This window comes from Protobothrops mucrosquamatus, unplaced genomic scaffold (assembly GCF_001527695.2).
Source record: "Protobothrops mucrosquamatus isolate PMUCROS unplaced genomic scaffold, P.Mucros_1.0 scaffold_77, whole genome shotgun sequence".
Taxonomy (NCBI): Eukaryota; Metazoa; Chordata; class Lepidosauria; order Squamata; family Viperidae; genus Protobothrops; species Protobothrops mucrosquamatus.
In genome coordinates, this window is record NW_015386153.1 from 264366 (window position 1) to 282506 (window position 18141).

General features: G+C 37.1%; 1 protein-coding gene across 1 annotated transcript in view; it reads left to right on the forward strand.

The window, feature by feature from the left end:
* The first annotated feature begins 14873 nt into the window (after positions 1 to 14873).
* PDIA5 (protein disulfide isomerase family A member 5) overlaps positions 14874 to 18141 on the forward strand; it is a 285081-nt gene continuing 281813 nt past the window's right edge. The window contains exon 1 of the mRNA XM_015813977.1: positions 14874 to 15177. Coding sequence (XP_015669463.1) covers positions 14874 to 15177 — 304 coding nt within the window. The remainder of the gene's footprint in view (positions 15178 to 18141) is intronic.

Below are 18141 nucleotides of genomic sequence, written 5' to 3' on the forward strand. Positions count from 1 at the left end.
GGGGGGGGGATTGTATAGGGATTTTAATAGGGATTTTATAACTTTTCTAAAAATAACAGGCTTATTTAATATATATTTTAATTGTTTTTAGATATTTATTGTATAGTTCCGTTTTTATTGCCTGTAAGCCGCCCTGAGTCCTTCGGGAGAAGGGCGGGGTATAAATTAAAGTAATAAATAAATAATAAATAAATAAATAAATAAAATACATGGGAGAATAAGAGTCTGCTTGCTTCCAGAAAGATAGTCAAGTCCTAGGGAAGGTATTCTGGATCTGGCAACCACCATGTCTGGAGCACATTACCTGGGAGCCTGCTACAACTCTGCAAGGGACTCCACCTGGTTGGAACAGTTAAGGGCCTTGCAAGTTAATACCAGCAACCTAAATTACAACCCAGAACTGATATTATATGAAACTGGGTATTTATGGTTCTTAACATGTAGCTCCAGGCAGTACCCTTGTATTTTTTTTACAAACTGAAGTTTCTTCAAGGACAACCCCTCATAACCTATATTACAGCAACCAAGGCAACAGCTTGACATTAAGATTAACTGAAGTGAAGCTATTTCTATCCAAGTAGGCTTAGCTCCATAGAAGATACTTGAGGCTCAGATAGAAATGGCTCTAAAGCACCCCCTAAGCTCCAAACTCAAACCATTAGGGAGAATGTGACCTTTTCCAGAACTGGATGAATGCTATTGTACTGCTGTAAGGATGTTGATCCCCAGAAAGCTAAGAAGACTGGGAAAATGAAAAAGATTGTTATGTCTCTGAGCAAAGATATGAGACACTAGCATTTCCTCCACTGAAGGAAAAAAAATGAGTGTTCAATTTTTTTCTATTATTTAATACAATGAAGAATGATACCTCGCATGGGGCCACAAGGAGGGCCAACTTGATATGACATTGTGAATGCCTCTGATAATTCACCATTTACCTAAAAGTTACACCTGTAGCAGACAGTTGTTACACCTGGGTCTCTAGGGGAAAGTTTTAAAGGCAAAGGTATATCTCCAAGCATTCATTACACAGCCTTAATTACTCAATGAATTGTAAACTTGATGTTATTTGCAACTTGCAAATTGCTTATAGAGAACATGTAAGGATAATTACTATGAAATATGGTAATTATTCACTGAAATTGTTATATGTACAGTATACACATACATATTTTTGTTGTTGCATTGCTTTTTCTCTTTTCCATTTCTTTTTATTATTTTTAATTCTTTGTTTCTTTTTTTTAAGATAAGATAATGTGAGCACATTGGTACACATTAAAAATGAAATTCTGTTGCCCACTCTAAAAAAAAGTGTTTGTGTGTGTGTATATATACTGTATATATATATACATACACATACAATATACATACATACTGTATATATATATATATACATACACATCCATACACACACACATACATACATACATACATACATACATACATATATATATATTAATCACTGTCCATTTTGAATACATAAAGGAAAGAGGAAACCTGAGAGTTCACAAGCTTAATACTATATGGAACAAAGCTGTGACTGAATCTAGATGTTCTGCTTCAGATACCATGAAATCTCCTCCCAGAAGGTAACAAGGAAAAGTACTCATGGAGAGGATTTGTAGCATCCCTGACAATACTGCAGACCCTATTCAAGCAGGGCTTATATGCTATGTCCTGGATAGAAGGAAGTAAACTATCAATAAACTTTTCTGCCGTCCTTACCACTCTCTGCACTGCCTTCTTATCTGAAGCAGTAATGCTTCCAAACCAGACAGTAATGCAGTATGACAGGATGCTCTCGATTGTCCCTATATAGCAGGGATGTCAAACTGCCGGCCCACAGGCCAGATACACCATAGTGAAACCGCACCCACCCCATTACCGGCAATGGCAAAAAAAAATTTTTTTTGTTTTTCCTACATTTAAAACAAGGCTATTTTTATTACATCAGGTTACGAAACCCTCTACCTCCTTGCAGTAAGCTTTCTCACTGTCATCCTGAATAAGACCCACTACTGTTGTATCATCCACATACTTCACAATATGGTTTGTAGCAAACCTTGCACAACAGTCATAGATCAACAGGATGAACAACAGAGTAGACTTAGGACATAGCCCTGAGGAAAACCTGTGCTCAAGAAAATGGTGTTAGAAATATTAGTCCCAACTTGCACATACTTGGGGCTTAATAAGAAAATCAAGAATTCAGTGTTAAAGCCTATAAGGCCCAGTTTTAAAGGACTCATTACAGAGCAAGACAGTTTTCAAACAACACCAACTGGCTACATTCTGTTGCATGGGTGGCATATGAACTTCTCTATATTTTCCTTTACATTTTAAACAGTTTGTCACAGAATAACATTAGTTCGTAGAAGTTGAAATTGAAGGGTCAATTTTATATACAATGCAAAATACTGACTTAGTTAGAAGCACTGTATCTTAACTCTCTTTGCAGAGAGTGGCATTCTTACACAATTTGAATACAGAAGCAAATGCGTTAAGAAACAAGGAGATCCACTGAGATCAATGTGATCCCCTAAAGCTTACTCTCAGAAATATATACCACAAGGACTTGCTTCCAGGTTTTCCTGACCTCAGGAGGTGCTCTGCAGATGTTTCAATCTGTATCTCTCTGAAGCTTTCTCAGTGCAACAGTGTTCTCCTTTTGAACCATGGGAACCAAACTTAATAGAAGTATCTTGTGTGTAGGCCTTGACTTGAGTAAGGCCCAAATTTTAGAGCTGCTACGCTAAAGCTTTAAGGAGCAGAGTAATATTTTATTCTCACTGAATTATTCGCACGGGGCCACTAGAATCAATTTTCAATCGAAAGGCACAATACAAATCCAGACACAAGATTTTTATTCCGGCATTCATCATGTCTTATTCCAAATTTGTTTACACAAAATAATTTAAATTAAAAATCAAAAAGTGGAACATGAAAGGTAGTAGATATAAATCACAGTTCTTCCAATTAACACTAATGTCCCTGGTATTACACAAATCACAAAGCAGTTAAATTATAATTTTGGAACAGTGCTGTTAAAACACCTAAGCAACAGCATAATCCTACACAGAATAGATCCCCAGCAGTCCAGCCAATAGACATTGTTTTTTCATTTGTATACTTCAAATCACTGCCTTTCCCACTCTCCAAATGCATTCTTAAGGTTTTCATCCTCTTACAATTGCAAAATAGCTCAATTCTTCAACATTCATTCCATCCAAGCAACTGACAGCTTAAAATTCATTAACAAATTCCCAAAAAACTGCTAGAGTTAATAGTAACTGGAACACTGAGCTGTGGTTTTCAAATGATTCTATTTCCCATAAATTGGACAAGTTTCATCTCTCTTGCTTGAGACAAGAGGTTTATGGGCACTGTCAAGATGTACATAAATGATATCTTGCAATTTCAGTCCAGCAAAGGTTATTTCAATGTTACATTTAGGTCATAAAACAGCCTCCCCAGTTTGATGCCGTCCAGATGTGCTGGGACTGCAACTTCCAAAATCCAGTCCAGACTTTTCCTGGAATAAACCCTTTAACGGATGGGAAACTGAGAGATGTCCCAAAATTTTCTATTAACACTTGGCATCTCCAAAAATGAACATATCTAAATGGCCTGGGGAAAGTAATAGGTAACTATTGTTTCCCTTCCAAATAATCTATGCCCTGGTTTTGCAATCAAGAATATTAATGATCTGCAAAATCAAATCAAAACCACTTCAATAACTTCCTCTTACTGAAGGAAAACAAAAAGTAGCTGGTTATGTTTTAATCCACACAAAGAATGTGACAACACCCTTTACTCATCCATCTCACCTTGATACACAAGCCACATAAAACAAAGAAGAAGCAATGAGCAAAGTTGTAGTGACAAAGGTAAGAGCTGACAGTCACGACTACAGTGTTCTTGTAGGTGGCATAGTCAATTTGATATTTGATCAGAAATGATTCGGTTAGAAGTCTTAGTATGGAGAAAGAAGGATAGATTCCCTTTTCATCTGAATTCCATTTGTATCCCCCAGAAAATTACCATCAGATGAATTATTTGCCAAATTATACTCTACTGAAGGGATTCTGTCTCAACTGGCATTGCATGTTTAAAGTCAGCAAAACAAAGAGCCACTGTTCTGTAATGCACAATAGCTTCCTTTCTTAGTCAACATGTTAGTGCAAATTGCATTTACACATTTACAAAAGCTGGACTGTACTGAGCTGTAGCCTAAAGGCTTCATGAGAGACTAACATTTTTATTTGTACCGCTCCTACCATAAAACTAATTTAGGACAGACTGATGCGAAGCATCTCTCTCTACATTAGTGCCTATTCTTGTATTTGCAAAGGAATGTTTCAAAATTGTCTTTACAAGCATCAGGAAGGCTGTAAAGTTTCTTATAGAGTTGAATCATTCATTCAACAGATTTCTGGAACCTATACCAATGCACATGTGGACAATTGATTTAATGACCGCTCAGCAATCTGCTTTAAAAGTGGGGTTAAAATACAGGTATGATAAAGTAGATAGTCAGTTTGGTGTAGTAGTTCAGGCACCAGCCTAGAAACTGGGAGACCATGAGTTCTTGTCCTGACTTAGGCACAAAGCAGTCAATCTCTTTCAGCCCAAGGAAGAAGACAATGGCAAACCATTTCTGAAAAAAACTTGCCAAGAAAATTGCAGGAACTTGTCCAAGTAGTCAAAACCTGACTCGAAGGGAGAAAAAGGAGGTGGGAGGGAATCTCTTCCTCTCTTTCCCCATTCCATTTCATCAGGTGACCCCAAACCCATGGGATAGGACTTGGGAGAATGTTGGGCAAACCTTACACATAATCTGGTGGTGTAAATAAATTTATTTTGATTGTTTAACGTAAAGTGCAGATAAAAGTTATCAGAATGCCCCAGAAATTTAAATAAAAGAGGGGTCTTAGCGTGATAGGTAAGAAATAGTAGTTGTTTTAAATTTGGAAAATAAACTACTAGAAGCAATTTCACATTTTGCTGGGAGCATAGTGTAATAAAAACTGCATCAAAAATTCAAAGATGGGTACAGACAAAATAATGATCAAAGAACTAGATTATAATTCATTAAGTAGTATCTTGTGTGAATAAGGAAAAATCCGAATGATTTGCATGTGGTAAGTTTATGGTAGGTTAGCAGCAAGGATCAAATATAATATAGCAAAGTTTTAATTACAACACATACAGTGGTCCCTTGGGAATCATCGTTAATTGGTTCCAGGAGATGCGATGAGTACCAAAACTGATGAGTACCAAAACCAATTTTTCCCTAAGGAATAATATACTGTAGTGAGTCACAAGGCAGCCAACACCACTAAGTTCTAGCTTGTGTGTTGAGTACCAAATAAACAATGAGAACCGGGACAAAATTTTCATGTCAAAATGCATTGAGTTTGATGCGTTTCAAAGCAATTGAGTACCAAGGTACCAATGTTCATTGTTTTCCAGCAAATAAAAGAACTTATGATGGACACTGAAATGGTTTCTTATGGCAAATCTTTTTGTTGAATAGCATTTTCCTATCCTAGAAATTCTGTCTGTTCAGGATTTGGGCAACTCTGAAGTAGTATATCATACATTAACCTTGAGATTAGGTAAGAATTTTGCCTGATCTGCCCTTTTAAGCATACTGACCTACTCAGTATCTCCCAGACTAGCATGGGCATCAATATAATTGCCATTCTGGTGCACATTTCTCCCCACTTTGTATTGCAGCCTCTGACTCAAATGTCATACCAAAATAGCCACATTATATAAAGCTCCATATGGAAATGAGGATGACTTTTCACAGAGTTAACCAACAGACCCAGAAATTCAACAATACAAAGTTATAGCAAGATACATGTGAAATTATCATGAGCCAGACACAGATTGACTGATCCATCTGGAGTTAATCTAAAATGAAATTAAGAGCTCTTGTCAGCTGATCTGAATCCTATAAAATCTTTTCGGGACTGCTATGACAATTATTTTGCTTTAGGAACTCATTCCAATGGATGCCATATTTTTGACAAGTGTTGGCAAGTTATTATGCCACTAATTCATAGCCTCTTATTCATTTCTAAAACAGTTTCTAACGCTTAGCCCAGTTCCTTTAAACTTTTTTATATTCTGAGCTACAGCTCCCAGAAATCAAAGGTGGTAAATAAAATAGTATTCTATTAATCAATAAAATGATTAATATTACTTCCAACCATTTTAAGGGAATAGGCAGATCATTTTATAATGGTGAAAAACCATCTCAAATGCCATGCCTTTAAATTCCTCAACACAATTGATTTAACACTGAACCATCTACCATAGCAGACAGCTTTGCTTTAAAATTAGATTTAGAAACACCTATTCAGTCCGTGACTATTTGAATCATCTCCTGGACTATAATCTGAATGTTTTCAGACCCACAGTTCCCAAGTCTGTCTTCCAAAAATAGAGTAGAAGACATTCTTGGCACAATGCCTAGCAGGGTTTATTTTTAATTATTTTTCCTGTTATTCTGAGAATCCTATCACATGGGCTCTGACAGTTGACAGTCAAAACTGACTTGCTGACGAACAATTCTTTTGAAAGCATGTCTAAGTAGATCGCCTAAAAGGCATCACTGAAACCGCAAAAGGTACTGCTTTACATTTTATCCACTGAGAGACAGTTTTCATGCCACATATAATTTTATGTGAGCTAATAAAGAGATATATGAATTGCAGTTCTGAATACATACACTACGGCAAACAGCTCATAGCTAACACAATCAAAGTAAGAAAATCTTAAAGGCAGAACTGGGAGGAATGAGATCCCAATTGATGATGTCAAATGTGATTTATGCGTTTTATTTCATTTATATTTTAAAGCATGTGCTTGGCCATACCTCAGTTGCTAGAGTATTACATCACACTTAATTCAATGCAAAGTTCCAAAAATATAGTCAAATTGTTTCTGGCCTGTATGTTTATACAATTAAGTTCCTTATTATCAACATCTCACAGGGTTGTTGTAGTGACAAAAATAGGAGGAAGGAGTATCACATATCTTTGCCACTTTCAGCTATTTATAAAAATAATAAATATTATTATTTATTATAAATAAATACTATCATACATATGTCTATTCAGAGGCACACATCACTGGGTTAAATTAGAATAGAATAAATTGGTGGTGGGGCGTTTAACCCAAACTTTAATCCTGCCCCCCAAAAAGTGTGGAAAGGTTGCCTTGAGCATGCACATTTTACCATATAGCGCTGTCTCTTTTAAACAGGTAAGGGATCACAAAGAAGAATGATCTTGGAGCTCTTGGAGATAATTAACACCCATCGTTTTGCCCTTTCTGAAAATATGTATTCAGAGCCAAATTTCTACTTTTTCAACACATGAGCCTAGTGACATGTTAGCGCCAACTTGAGAGTTTTCTGAATTGGCAAGAAGATGGCCTTTTCCATTCTTTCAGTTTGACAGTTCTGCCAAATGTGGGTCTCAAAGACTCAATTATTTTTCTCCACTAACTAACAATAAGACCTTACGGTACTTGTTTGTTTGTTTTTAAATTTGTTAATGTTTTCTGAATCAAAGAGAGCTGCAGTTTTGTTTTGTTTTTCTTTAAATGCAGTTTACCTGTGGCTTTCATGCAATAATGCCTTAATGATAATGCAGTGAACTCAAACAGTTAAGTAACAAGATGGACATTTTAAATGCTAAAGGATTCAAGATGAAGAGAATGGCTTTACAGAAGAACAAGAAGGAGAAACATCTGAACATATTTATCCTATAAAGTTTTTTGTTTTATGCTGGTTTGTTTCCTCAGAATATCCTAACTCAACAAGAATGTTGAGTAGTCTCAATTAGAATATGATGGTTCCTCTGGGGTGGGCATTTACATTTAAATAAGTATTAACACGTCTACCTGATATGTAAACATTCAGTGTAGTAAGGACTAGAATCCAACTTAATGTAGGGTACAAAACATTCACGGCAACTAAAAGGGAAATATTTAAAATACATGAATAATATACTCAATAAATTAATAAAGCAAAGCCACCAGAGTCACCTTGTAGGGGAGATGGGAGGCATAGAAATTTAATAGCAATAGCAATAACACTTAGACTTATACACTACTTCACAGTGCTTTACAGCCCTCTCTAAGTGGTTTACAGAGTCAGCATAGTACTCCCAACAATCTGGGTCCTCATTTTACCTACCTCGGAAGGATGGAAGGCTGAGTCAACCTTGAGCCAGTCAGAATCGAACTCCTGGCAGTGGGCAGAGTCAGAATCAGCCTGCAATACTGCATTCTAATCATTGCACCACCATGGCTCTTAATATATGAATAAATGCATAAATAATAATAAATAAATAAAATAAATACCACCTGACCTATCAAGCCAATTTTTTTGCATAAAGATATGGAAAATGTTTTTTACTTGCCAGCAGAAAAGTGAGCTAACACAAATTCATTTGTCAGAAACTGCTTCAAAAAGACACCCAAAGTTGCCCCCTAGATTTCTAACCCTATACTCTGATGATACTATATCTTAAACCAGGAGACCTTAAGGAAGAATACTTTTTTTAATTATCTTATTTCCAAGTTAAATATTGATTTACAATTAACAGTATATTGACTAGTAGTCAGTGGAGTTATTTAAATAGCAGGTGTATTCTCTACCATCACATCTGGCCAAACATATATTTCCACCATTTGGGACCAGCTGGAGCCCAAAACAACAATACCACATCAATGCTTTTGGGGTGCAACTGAAGCTAATGTTACAATGGTCCAATCTAATTATCTCCATGAAGAAGAAGCACTGCTATACAAGAAAGATTTATCACCGTGCAATTTGTTTGACTAAATTTTGTGTAGATGTTATCTCGTTAAGAACGTTAGAGCAAACACAGATAAAAAGGATTATCACATTCCATTTTGAGAACCATGTGCCTGAGTGCCAAGAAAGCATATGTCAAATCACAAGCTTACACAACAATCCCATAGAGTCTACCAAAAAGCAAATGGATTATGTGGAAGGGTGAATGCATCACCTGGAGTGACCAGCCATTTTTTTTCTTTTCCTGGGATCCAGAGGTTTGGCTATCTGGGAAGGAATTGTTAAACAGACCCACCCTTTTCTTAATTGGAGAGTTTGTTTTATTAAAAAGGAACTGAAATCTAATGTATGTGTAGTGTGTCCACGAAAAGAGCCAAACCCAGAGGACAGCAAAGACAAAGAGAATCTCAACCCAAAGACAAGCTTCTTAGCAGCAGTCTTCAGGCGGCAAGAGAAAAGTTTTTGGAGCTGCAAAACCAATGAGACACAGAGCTGAGAGACAAAGAGGAAAACTGAAAACCTTGACTGCAAAGAATATAAATCCTTCCATTCCCCACCATTCAGCTAGAATTGAAGAAGTTTCTTGGATGAGAAGTGAAACGTTTTCAAGGAAAAAAAACCAGGAAAGTCCAGTTGCCTTTTGGAAAAGCACCTTTGGGGCAACCATGAACTGGATGATTAACAGTCTCTACAAACACAGAAAGAAAAGTGCTGACTACCCCTGAAAACCCAAGCAAGTCCAAAAGCAGAGAAGCCAGTTACAGAGTTCTACAAACCAGCTTCAGAAATAGACTATAAGTGCTTTAGGGCAGGGGTCCCCAGTACTGGACCACGGCATGCCAGCAACCAGTCTACACAAACAAGAAAAGCCCCATCTGTGAGATGCAGGCAACCCACAAAACCACGCACTTTCCGGTCCGTGGAAAAACTTCTCTCCATGGAACCGGTCTCTGGTGTCCAAAAGGTTGGGGACTTCTGCTGCAGGAGATAGAAAACCCATTTGTAAGTATATAAAGGAGTGAAAAGTATTTTCAAATACAGACAGACTGAGATTGACAACAAAAGCTGAAGACTGGGGAGGTGGGAGAGGCGGAGGAAAGATTTAAACAATAGTTAAGATAAGACAACATAGTACTAATGTAGGGATGGGAACATAGAAATAAAACACAGAGATTGAAATATATAGATTAAATAAGAATAGAAATATAATGGTTGTAAACTTATAATAATAAGAAGGTAGAATAAGATAATCTAATTTTGTGCAACAAAACAGATATGTCTGGGAAAAATAAATAGTCTGTACTATTTTGTTAGCAATCCACCTAACAATCATTTCAGTGCAGCCCTCAAATAACATGCACACCTCACTTGCATTAAAAGCCTCTTCAAAGTGAGGTGCGCATGTTAATTGTTGGCTAATTTAAGCAAACCATTATATCCAATGGGCATTTTTTTACTAGAAACCAGAAATAAATGCCGGGTTTTGCCAAAAAACTGTCATAAATCATGGTTACATGACCGCAGGATGCTGAAAATGGCCATAAATACGAACTGGTTGCCAAGCATCCAAAATGCAATCATGGTGACCACAGGAGGTGGGGGCGGCCACAAGAATTTCAAAAACAAGTTGTAAGTAGCTCTGGAGAGATCCATCGTAACTATAAACAAACCCAAGCAACTGGCTGTAAGTCAAGGACTATATATATAAACAGTGAGAAATGTCACACTCACTAGTACTGATGGTGTTACCTAGTCAGGTAATGAAATGCCTGCAAGCAAACAAGCTCAGAGAGTGCCACAGCATATGTATATCCCAGAACTCTTTGAAATGCATAGAGATTCTGTGGCAGATACTCAGAACATTTCTTGGAAATCAGGCAACAATATTCTTTCAAGACACAAGTCTGAAAGTCATGGGCTTAAAACGATAAGACAACCCCCTGGGAAAAGCTGGCAATATAATTAGCTTGCAAAGATGATTTTTAAATAAGACCAACATATCGCTAGTGCTACAAAACAGCATGTTTGACAACGCACTAGAAAAACACAGTAATTGCATCTCAAACAGTGGAAGGGTTTTTGAAAGAGATTCTAAAGTAGCAAAGAAGAACATTTTACCTACTGCAGATGATATCATAACAAATCATGTCATGTCTTAAGTACTGAAACAGAAATATTAACTGGCTTGGTTGGCAAGCTGTCCTGCATACTAATGATTACTCCTGCTCTCAGCCCATCCTCTGGCACCAAGTGGCAAAACTCCTACACTTGGTTCAGCCAGGTCAATCCCATTATGTGTTGAAACTTCTGAGAAGCGAGGTGAACTCCGAGATCAGGAAGATGCTTCCTTTGAGGAAGGGACAGTCTCTGTGGTGAGTGAATTTCAGGGCCCTTGACAAAAACACATTCTTTCAATTGTAAGAGAAGTTGAGAACAATCAGCTCCAAAGCTCATTTACAGATGGAATCGTACCAAAAGCCTCCCACCCACTCCCAGGGGACAAATAGAGAAATTAACTGAGTGTGGTCCAGCTGCATCACAGCAGATATATGAATCCCAGTCAGTTTAAAAAAACAGGATCACGTTGTTGGAATTATATATTTACAGCTAACTCAAGCTATCAGCTCCATATTTAAATTGTACAATTTCTATAATACAGACCACCTGCTATTGCAAAACAATGTTAGTAGATGTTAGTGGATAAAGATTTCCAAGTCCTCTCATGAATGCCAATGTACTGTTTACACGCCACACACAATCTTTAAATAAATCCAACAAATGCTTCTGATGCTGGAAGAAAAAATTAACAAATGACCCTAAGACAAAAAAGGTATGCAGCAAACAAACTTGGTTAAAAAAAAATAAAATAAATGGAGTAAAATGACCAAATTTGCAATTGAATTTAAACCCCTTTTGGGGAGAATGACTTAACTTTATATATTACTCTTTTTCTTATGGTATACTTAACATTGCCATCAATGTTAACAGATGTCGAAAGAATCAATAATAATTGTGATAATCTCTTCCCATAGAGAATGAGCAATATTTCCTTGCTGTGTTAATGGATGCACTATGCTAACACAGGCAAAGTTCAAAAATTCTGTAAAATATAGTTTTATTTAAACAAGCAAAAAGTAGGTGGCATTCAATTTGCTTAGTAAGCATTGTAAAAATCTATGTTTGGATTTGAAAGAATTAACATTGATTGGAAATATATCACACTTTACTTAAATTTTCTCTCCTTTATTTTTTTCTTTTTATTTATTTGTATCTTTATTATTTTTACAAATAACTCAAAACAAATATATCCAACACACCTTCCTCCTATTTTCCCCACAATCCTGTGAGGTGAGCTGGGTTGAAAGACAGCGACTGGCTCAAAGTCACCCAGGTGGCTTTCATGGCTAAGGCAGGACTTCAACTCAGGCTCCTGGTTTCTAGCCTGGGGCCCTAAGTACTAGACCAAATGAGCTTTTTAATGAACATTTTTATGAACATTTCTATCAAGTTTGCCCAAATAAGCTTTCCAGAAGGCTAATCTCACTACCTGAGGAAAGTCAGCAGCACTAATCTCTCCTAATCAAATGCTTACCTTTTACTTGCCTCCATACCAGCTCTGGGCCCAACTGTGGAATGAGTTTAGGACGGCCATTTTACTGTTCTTTCATGCTAAGCCCAGGCTTTCTGGAGAAATGCTTTGATTGAATGAAAAGTTGTTTGGTTTCCTAAATTCGGATTTTAGGTATGTGCAAAACAAATCAATGAGTATATTCTAAGAATGTTCTCCATCAAAAGGATACTTTATCATAGAGGCAATGTCTCATGCAGAACAGGCAGAGAAAGTAATATTATTGATATGCAATCATTTACCCTATAAATGCCAATCAGAAGTGAAATTTTCACAGAAGATGCTGCCTGTTGCAATACTGAACCAAAATTAGCTTTGCTACCAATGGAAAAAAACCACTATTGAATACACCTGGCAGAGCCTGAATCAGCATGATCTTCTTCACTAGCATTTTATCTGGTCTTTTGCATTACTTCTACCCCTCACCAATATTTTTTTTCTTTTTACGACCCTGTAATCCCTTTTTATTGGGGTGGAGATAGGGCGACTGAATGGAGCTGAGTGTTTACTGGCCGGATGCCCTTCCTTATGACTGTGCGTAGTTAGCAGTAGATATTATCTCTATGTGCCCTGATAGAGAAACATCTACCACTGCCTAAGACTGAACTCTCAACCTTTCAAGTGGGAGGTGAGCATCTTCACCTCTAGGCCAACCACTCCACTCTACTTCTACCCCTCACAAATAATATATCAAAACCAAACTATATGCATGTTTCCTGAAAGGAAATTTTACTGAAATCAAAAAGTTATGAAACCCAGTTTTCTGTTTACATGCAGTCCCCATGTAAGAAGATTAAGAAGGTCCAACTTACAGACGACTAGTACTTATGAATGGATTGTTATAAAGCCTATACTAGAAATTGGGGTTAAGTATCATGGTTTGTAGTAACAAATGCACACACTACCTTATGACGCTTATGAAAACATTGTGCAGCTTCAGGTTCTGTCGGCTGGAGAAAGGAGAACGCCATCCACCATTTTAAATTGGATCACACTGCTGTTAACATTGTGTTGAATGTGTAACGTGGTACTTGATCTACATTCTTCTCTTACCTATCCTTGTAAATTCAATGCAAGTGCTGGGGATGTATTAAAGAAAAGGCGAACGATCATGACTGAAAATCACAGAAAAAAGTGGAAATAATAAAGCTATCAGAAAGAGGTGAAACATCATCAGTCATTGGAAAAGTGTTAGGCTATTGTCAGGCAATGATTGGAACAATTCTAAATAGTAAAGTAAGAATAATGGAGCATCAGAAATGCCCTGCCTTGATGAAAGCTACAGTTATTAATAAGCAACAAGTGATTTAATTATTGGAATGGAAAGGCTATTGATAATTTGGTAAGATGATCAAATCAGAGTAATATATCTGTTAGCCTTATTTACGCTCAACGCCTTTCCAATTATTTAAAAGCTACATGTGCAGCAAGTGAAGATGATTGTAATGAAGAATTCGTTTGAGCAGGAATTGGTTCAATTGTTTTAAAGTGAGGGCAAATTTACATAATATTAAAGTGCAAGGTGAAGCAGTGAGTGCCGCTATAAATGCTCCATGTAATTTTCCTGAAATATTGAAAAAAATATTAAGAAGAAAGATTGTCAGACCACAAATATTTAATGTAAATGAGATTGGCTTATTTTGGTGGTGGTGGTGGGGAAGTACCTGAAAAGACCTACATTTTGCAAGAGGAAAAAAGAGATCCAGGGCATAAGGCATTAAAGGTTAGACTAAAGTTATAGCTTGGGAGTAATGCATCCAGGAATTTTAAGATCAAGCCTCTGCTGGCGTATTGCTCCCTAAATCCAAGGGCACTTTGGCATTTCATTACGGCATCTCTTTTTGTTATTTAGATGGCCTGAATTACAATGGCCATCTTTGAAGAGGCTTGAAACATTTTGTCCCTGCTGTTGAATGTTCCTGCTTGACTAAGAAAATTGCTTTCAAGATTCTACTTGTCTTTGCACCTGGATATCCAAGAACTCTAGACCAGGGGTCCCCAACCTCCGGTCCATGGACCAGTACCGGGCCGCCGCATGCCAGCAACAGGTCCATACAAACAAGCAAAGCCCCATCCGTGGGATGCAGGCAGCATACAAAATCATGCACTCTCTGGTCCGTGGAAAAACCTTTCTCCATGGAACTGGTCCCTCGTGCCCAAAAGGTTGGGATCTCTGCTCTAGATGATTTTCAATCAATGTAAAGCTCATATTTTTACCTCCCAAAACCACATCACTACTTCAGCCAATGGATAGGGAATCATAGCCTCCTTTAAAGCCTATTATTTATGGCAGACCTTCTCACAAGCAGCCAAGAGGTTGTGATGAGCTTAAAGGAATTCTGGAAGAATTATAACATCTATAGTCTATCAAAAATATTGTTAATTCTTGGGATGGAATGAAACAGTCAAATGCGAAAGGAATGTGGAACAAACTGGGCCTCCAGTTCATGCATGCTTTTCAGGATTTTAGAACTGACATTGCCAAAGCCAGGCAAACTGTGGTTGATGTTGGTAATCAACCACAATCGAACATCAGTGAAAATGATGTTCCCGTGCCGAAGAATTACCCACAGTGGAAACCTTATGGAACTAGAGCAGCAGATAACAGCATTTGAGGAAGGCGACTGGAAAACTCCAGAACCAAAAAAGAAAGAGTTACTGAAAGACTTTCATCTCATTGAAGCAGGGAAGACAAAGTCAGAAGAGCAAAATTGTAATACAGAGAAGTTCACCAAAGTTTACTGCAGGGCCTCAGCTGCTACAAAGCCATTTATGATGAGAAAAAGAAAAGCTCTGTACAAACCTTCCTTGGTGATAATAATAGTAATAATAGTAACTCTCCCTTCCAACACCAAGTCCATCCTCTCCAACAGTAGCCATCTCATCATCACCTTCTTCTGCATCATCCTGTAATTATTTTCATGATGTGACTTTACAAATGTCCCTTGAGATATGCAGGACATTGATGGAACTAGAGTAAGTGTTAACCTATAATCATGATCTTTTTTCTTTCTTTTTTGTATCTAAACCATTTAACTGTTTTAACTATATTCCATACCTATACAGGTACACAAAGAGATTGCCCGACTCTCTCTACAGTACAACATCATATGTAGTTATTTTTATTTCTATTATACACTATATTATATTTAAGATGTCTTAGTGTATTTGGAAGTGTTTCTTGAGTGTTTTATATGGATGGGAGGTAACATATATACTGTATACTGAGACAACATTTGATTAACTAATACTAAATAACTGTTCTGACTTTACACACATTTGACTTAGAAACAGAATTAGAAATAGGTCTCATTTGTAACCCAGTGACCGCCTATATTCTATGCTCAATCATCACTCCCAAATGATGGATAAGTTTCTTCTTTTTATATTTTATACGCTGCTCCGTTTTTAAAGAGAAAGTGGGCTACTGAATTAAGCCTAGATCATATCAAAGTGTACACTTATTTACAGTTATATTAGGATGTATGGAGGCTCTAAGACTCTGTATAGAGAAGAAAAGGTTGAAATGAAATCACAAGTTAATTTATCCATAAATCAGCTGACACTCTAACTGCTCCAGTGAGTAAAATGAATGTAGATATGTCATCTTCCTGCATCCCGCCCCCCCTCCCCCCTTTTTAATACTGCTGATAAATTGTACCAATATCTGGTCATTGACCATAATAAAGGATTTGATTTTACCGAGTGAGATTTCATCTAAAAAAGCACAGATTCCCTCTCTTTGCCATGTTCAATGTAAATAGTATTGTACAGTAGTCCTAAAACAATAGTAACCACATCCTTATCTTTGAAAGCAAAAACTACTACCTAGCTCGATATTTTTTAATACAATACTCCCAAAACAGCAAGGAATATTTTAGCAAGGAGTAAGATTATATAGTGACAGGTTTCCTTATGAAATTATTATTTATTAATATTTATGCCGCCCATCTCCTCTATAAAACAACTCTATTCTTGATGTTTGCAAAAGTAAGCTAACGGGTTAGAAAAAACAAAGTTGTAGGGATGCTTCTTCTCTTATCTAAGGTATCCTACTTTTTCCCTTCCCATCAGAGTGCTTTATGAAAGCAGTCACAATTTTTGAATACTTTAAACCAGGGGTAGGCAACCTTGGCTCTTTAATGACTCGTGGACTTCAACTCCCAGAGTTCCTGAGCCAGCATGGCTCAGCTTGGAAACCTCTCCCTTTTCCCTCAGCACGGCTGGCTCAGGAATTCTGGGAGTTGAAGTCCACGAGTCATAAAAGAGCCAAGGTTGGCTACCCCTGCTTTAAACTATGAACTTTTTCTTCTGACAAATCCCCCAAAATACCATTCAGACAACAACATAAGTTTAAGAAAAACCAGACCCATTTATACATAAACTACTCTGACCCCCACCCCATTATGGGAAAGAAGTGGCAAGTGGAATCCTAGACTTCCTGTGCGCAGCTTGTCCCCTTTTATATGACAACTATGGTGCTCCACTGTCCTCATCAAAGCAAAAACACAACTAGCCAAGTGCACAGAGTAATGCCAGTTGAAACTTTTTGCAATAAAGCACTTGTAAAACAGTAAATGAACTACATCACTATGGCAAGAGACTTCAAAGCCAAATTAGATTGGAGTATCATGGTAACATGTAGCCATTGAAAAGAGAAGGCTTGGCAAGGTTTTTATAATCTCTCGAGTCTGGAACGCAGTGCAGAGAGGAAGAACAAACTTAATGCACTGGAGAGCTCACACGCTTCCATTTCAATGGCCAACAGCTTAAGGACTGCAGCCAGCAGCAGCCACAAAAGTCAGCGGTTTGTTTCTAGTTCATAAAGGAACTTAAGCAAGACAGATTACTATTTTCAGGGGGGATATTATTCATATTTTCTTGCTTTCGACCTTCTGCCCTCCTTTTCTCTTTTTCTCCGGAAATCAAGGCTATACATCCAAAGTTCACATTTGATCAGTCATTTGAGGCACAAAGCAGCACACCTGTAACGCTACACCCTGGCATTTAAAATCTAAGTTATGCACTTGGGTCTTAAAACTCAGAGAATCATTTACTAAATTGGTAATAAGTTGGAATTAGTCAGCACCAATACTGAATGAATACCACTAATAATAATATTCTATGGTTCATCACACAGTCAGCCAGATGTTCAGACTGGATTTGGCATTTTTATCCACTTATTGAGTCCTTCCCAGGGACCTAACATAGGCAGATGCTTTTGTCTGATGGTGTTAAAGGTATTGTTGCATGATATAAGCTGTTCCAAGTAAAGCTGCCTTTTACAATTGATTGGTGGTGATTTTGTCAATTCCGATGGTGTTCAAGTAGTGCGCTAGATGTTTTGAAATTGCATACAAGGCACCTATTACTGTCGGTGCTATCTTTGCTTTCTTTTTTTATTATTATTAAAAAGTTTTATAAAAGTTACAATATAAACCCCAAAACCAACCCACCCAAACCCCCCCTCTCCCTCCCCCACTTCCCAGAGCTGAATACAGGGTTACAAATATAATAATCATAATCTAACTAACATTAACCAACTATATAAATAACCAAGTCCATAATGCGCTTTAACTCCCCTTTAACATAAATATAATAATAATTAAAACATAAACAAATTAGTATCCTAATTATTAAACAATAGAATATCCATATTGTTAAACAATACTAATAC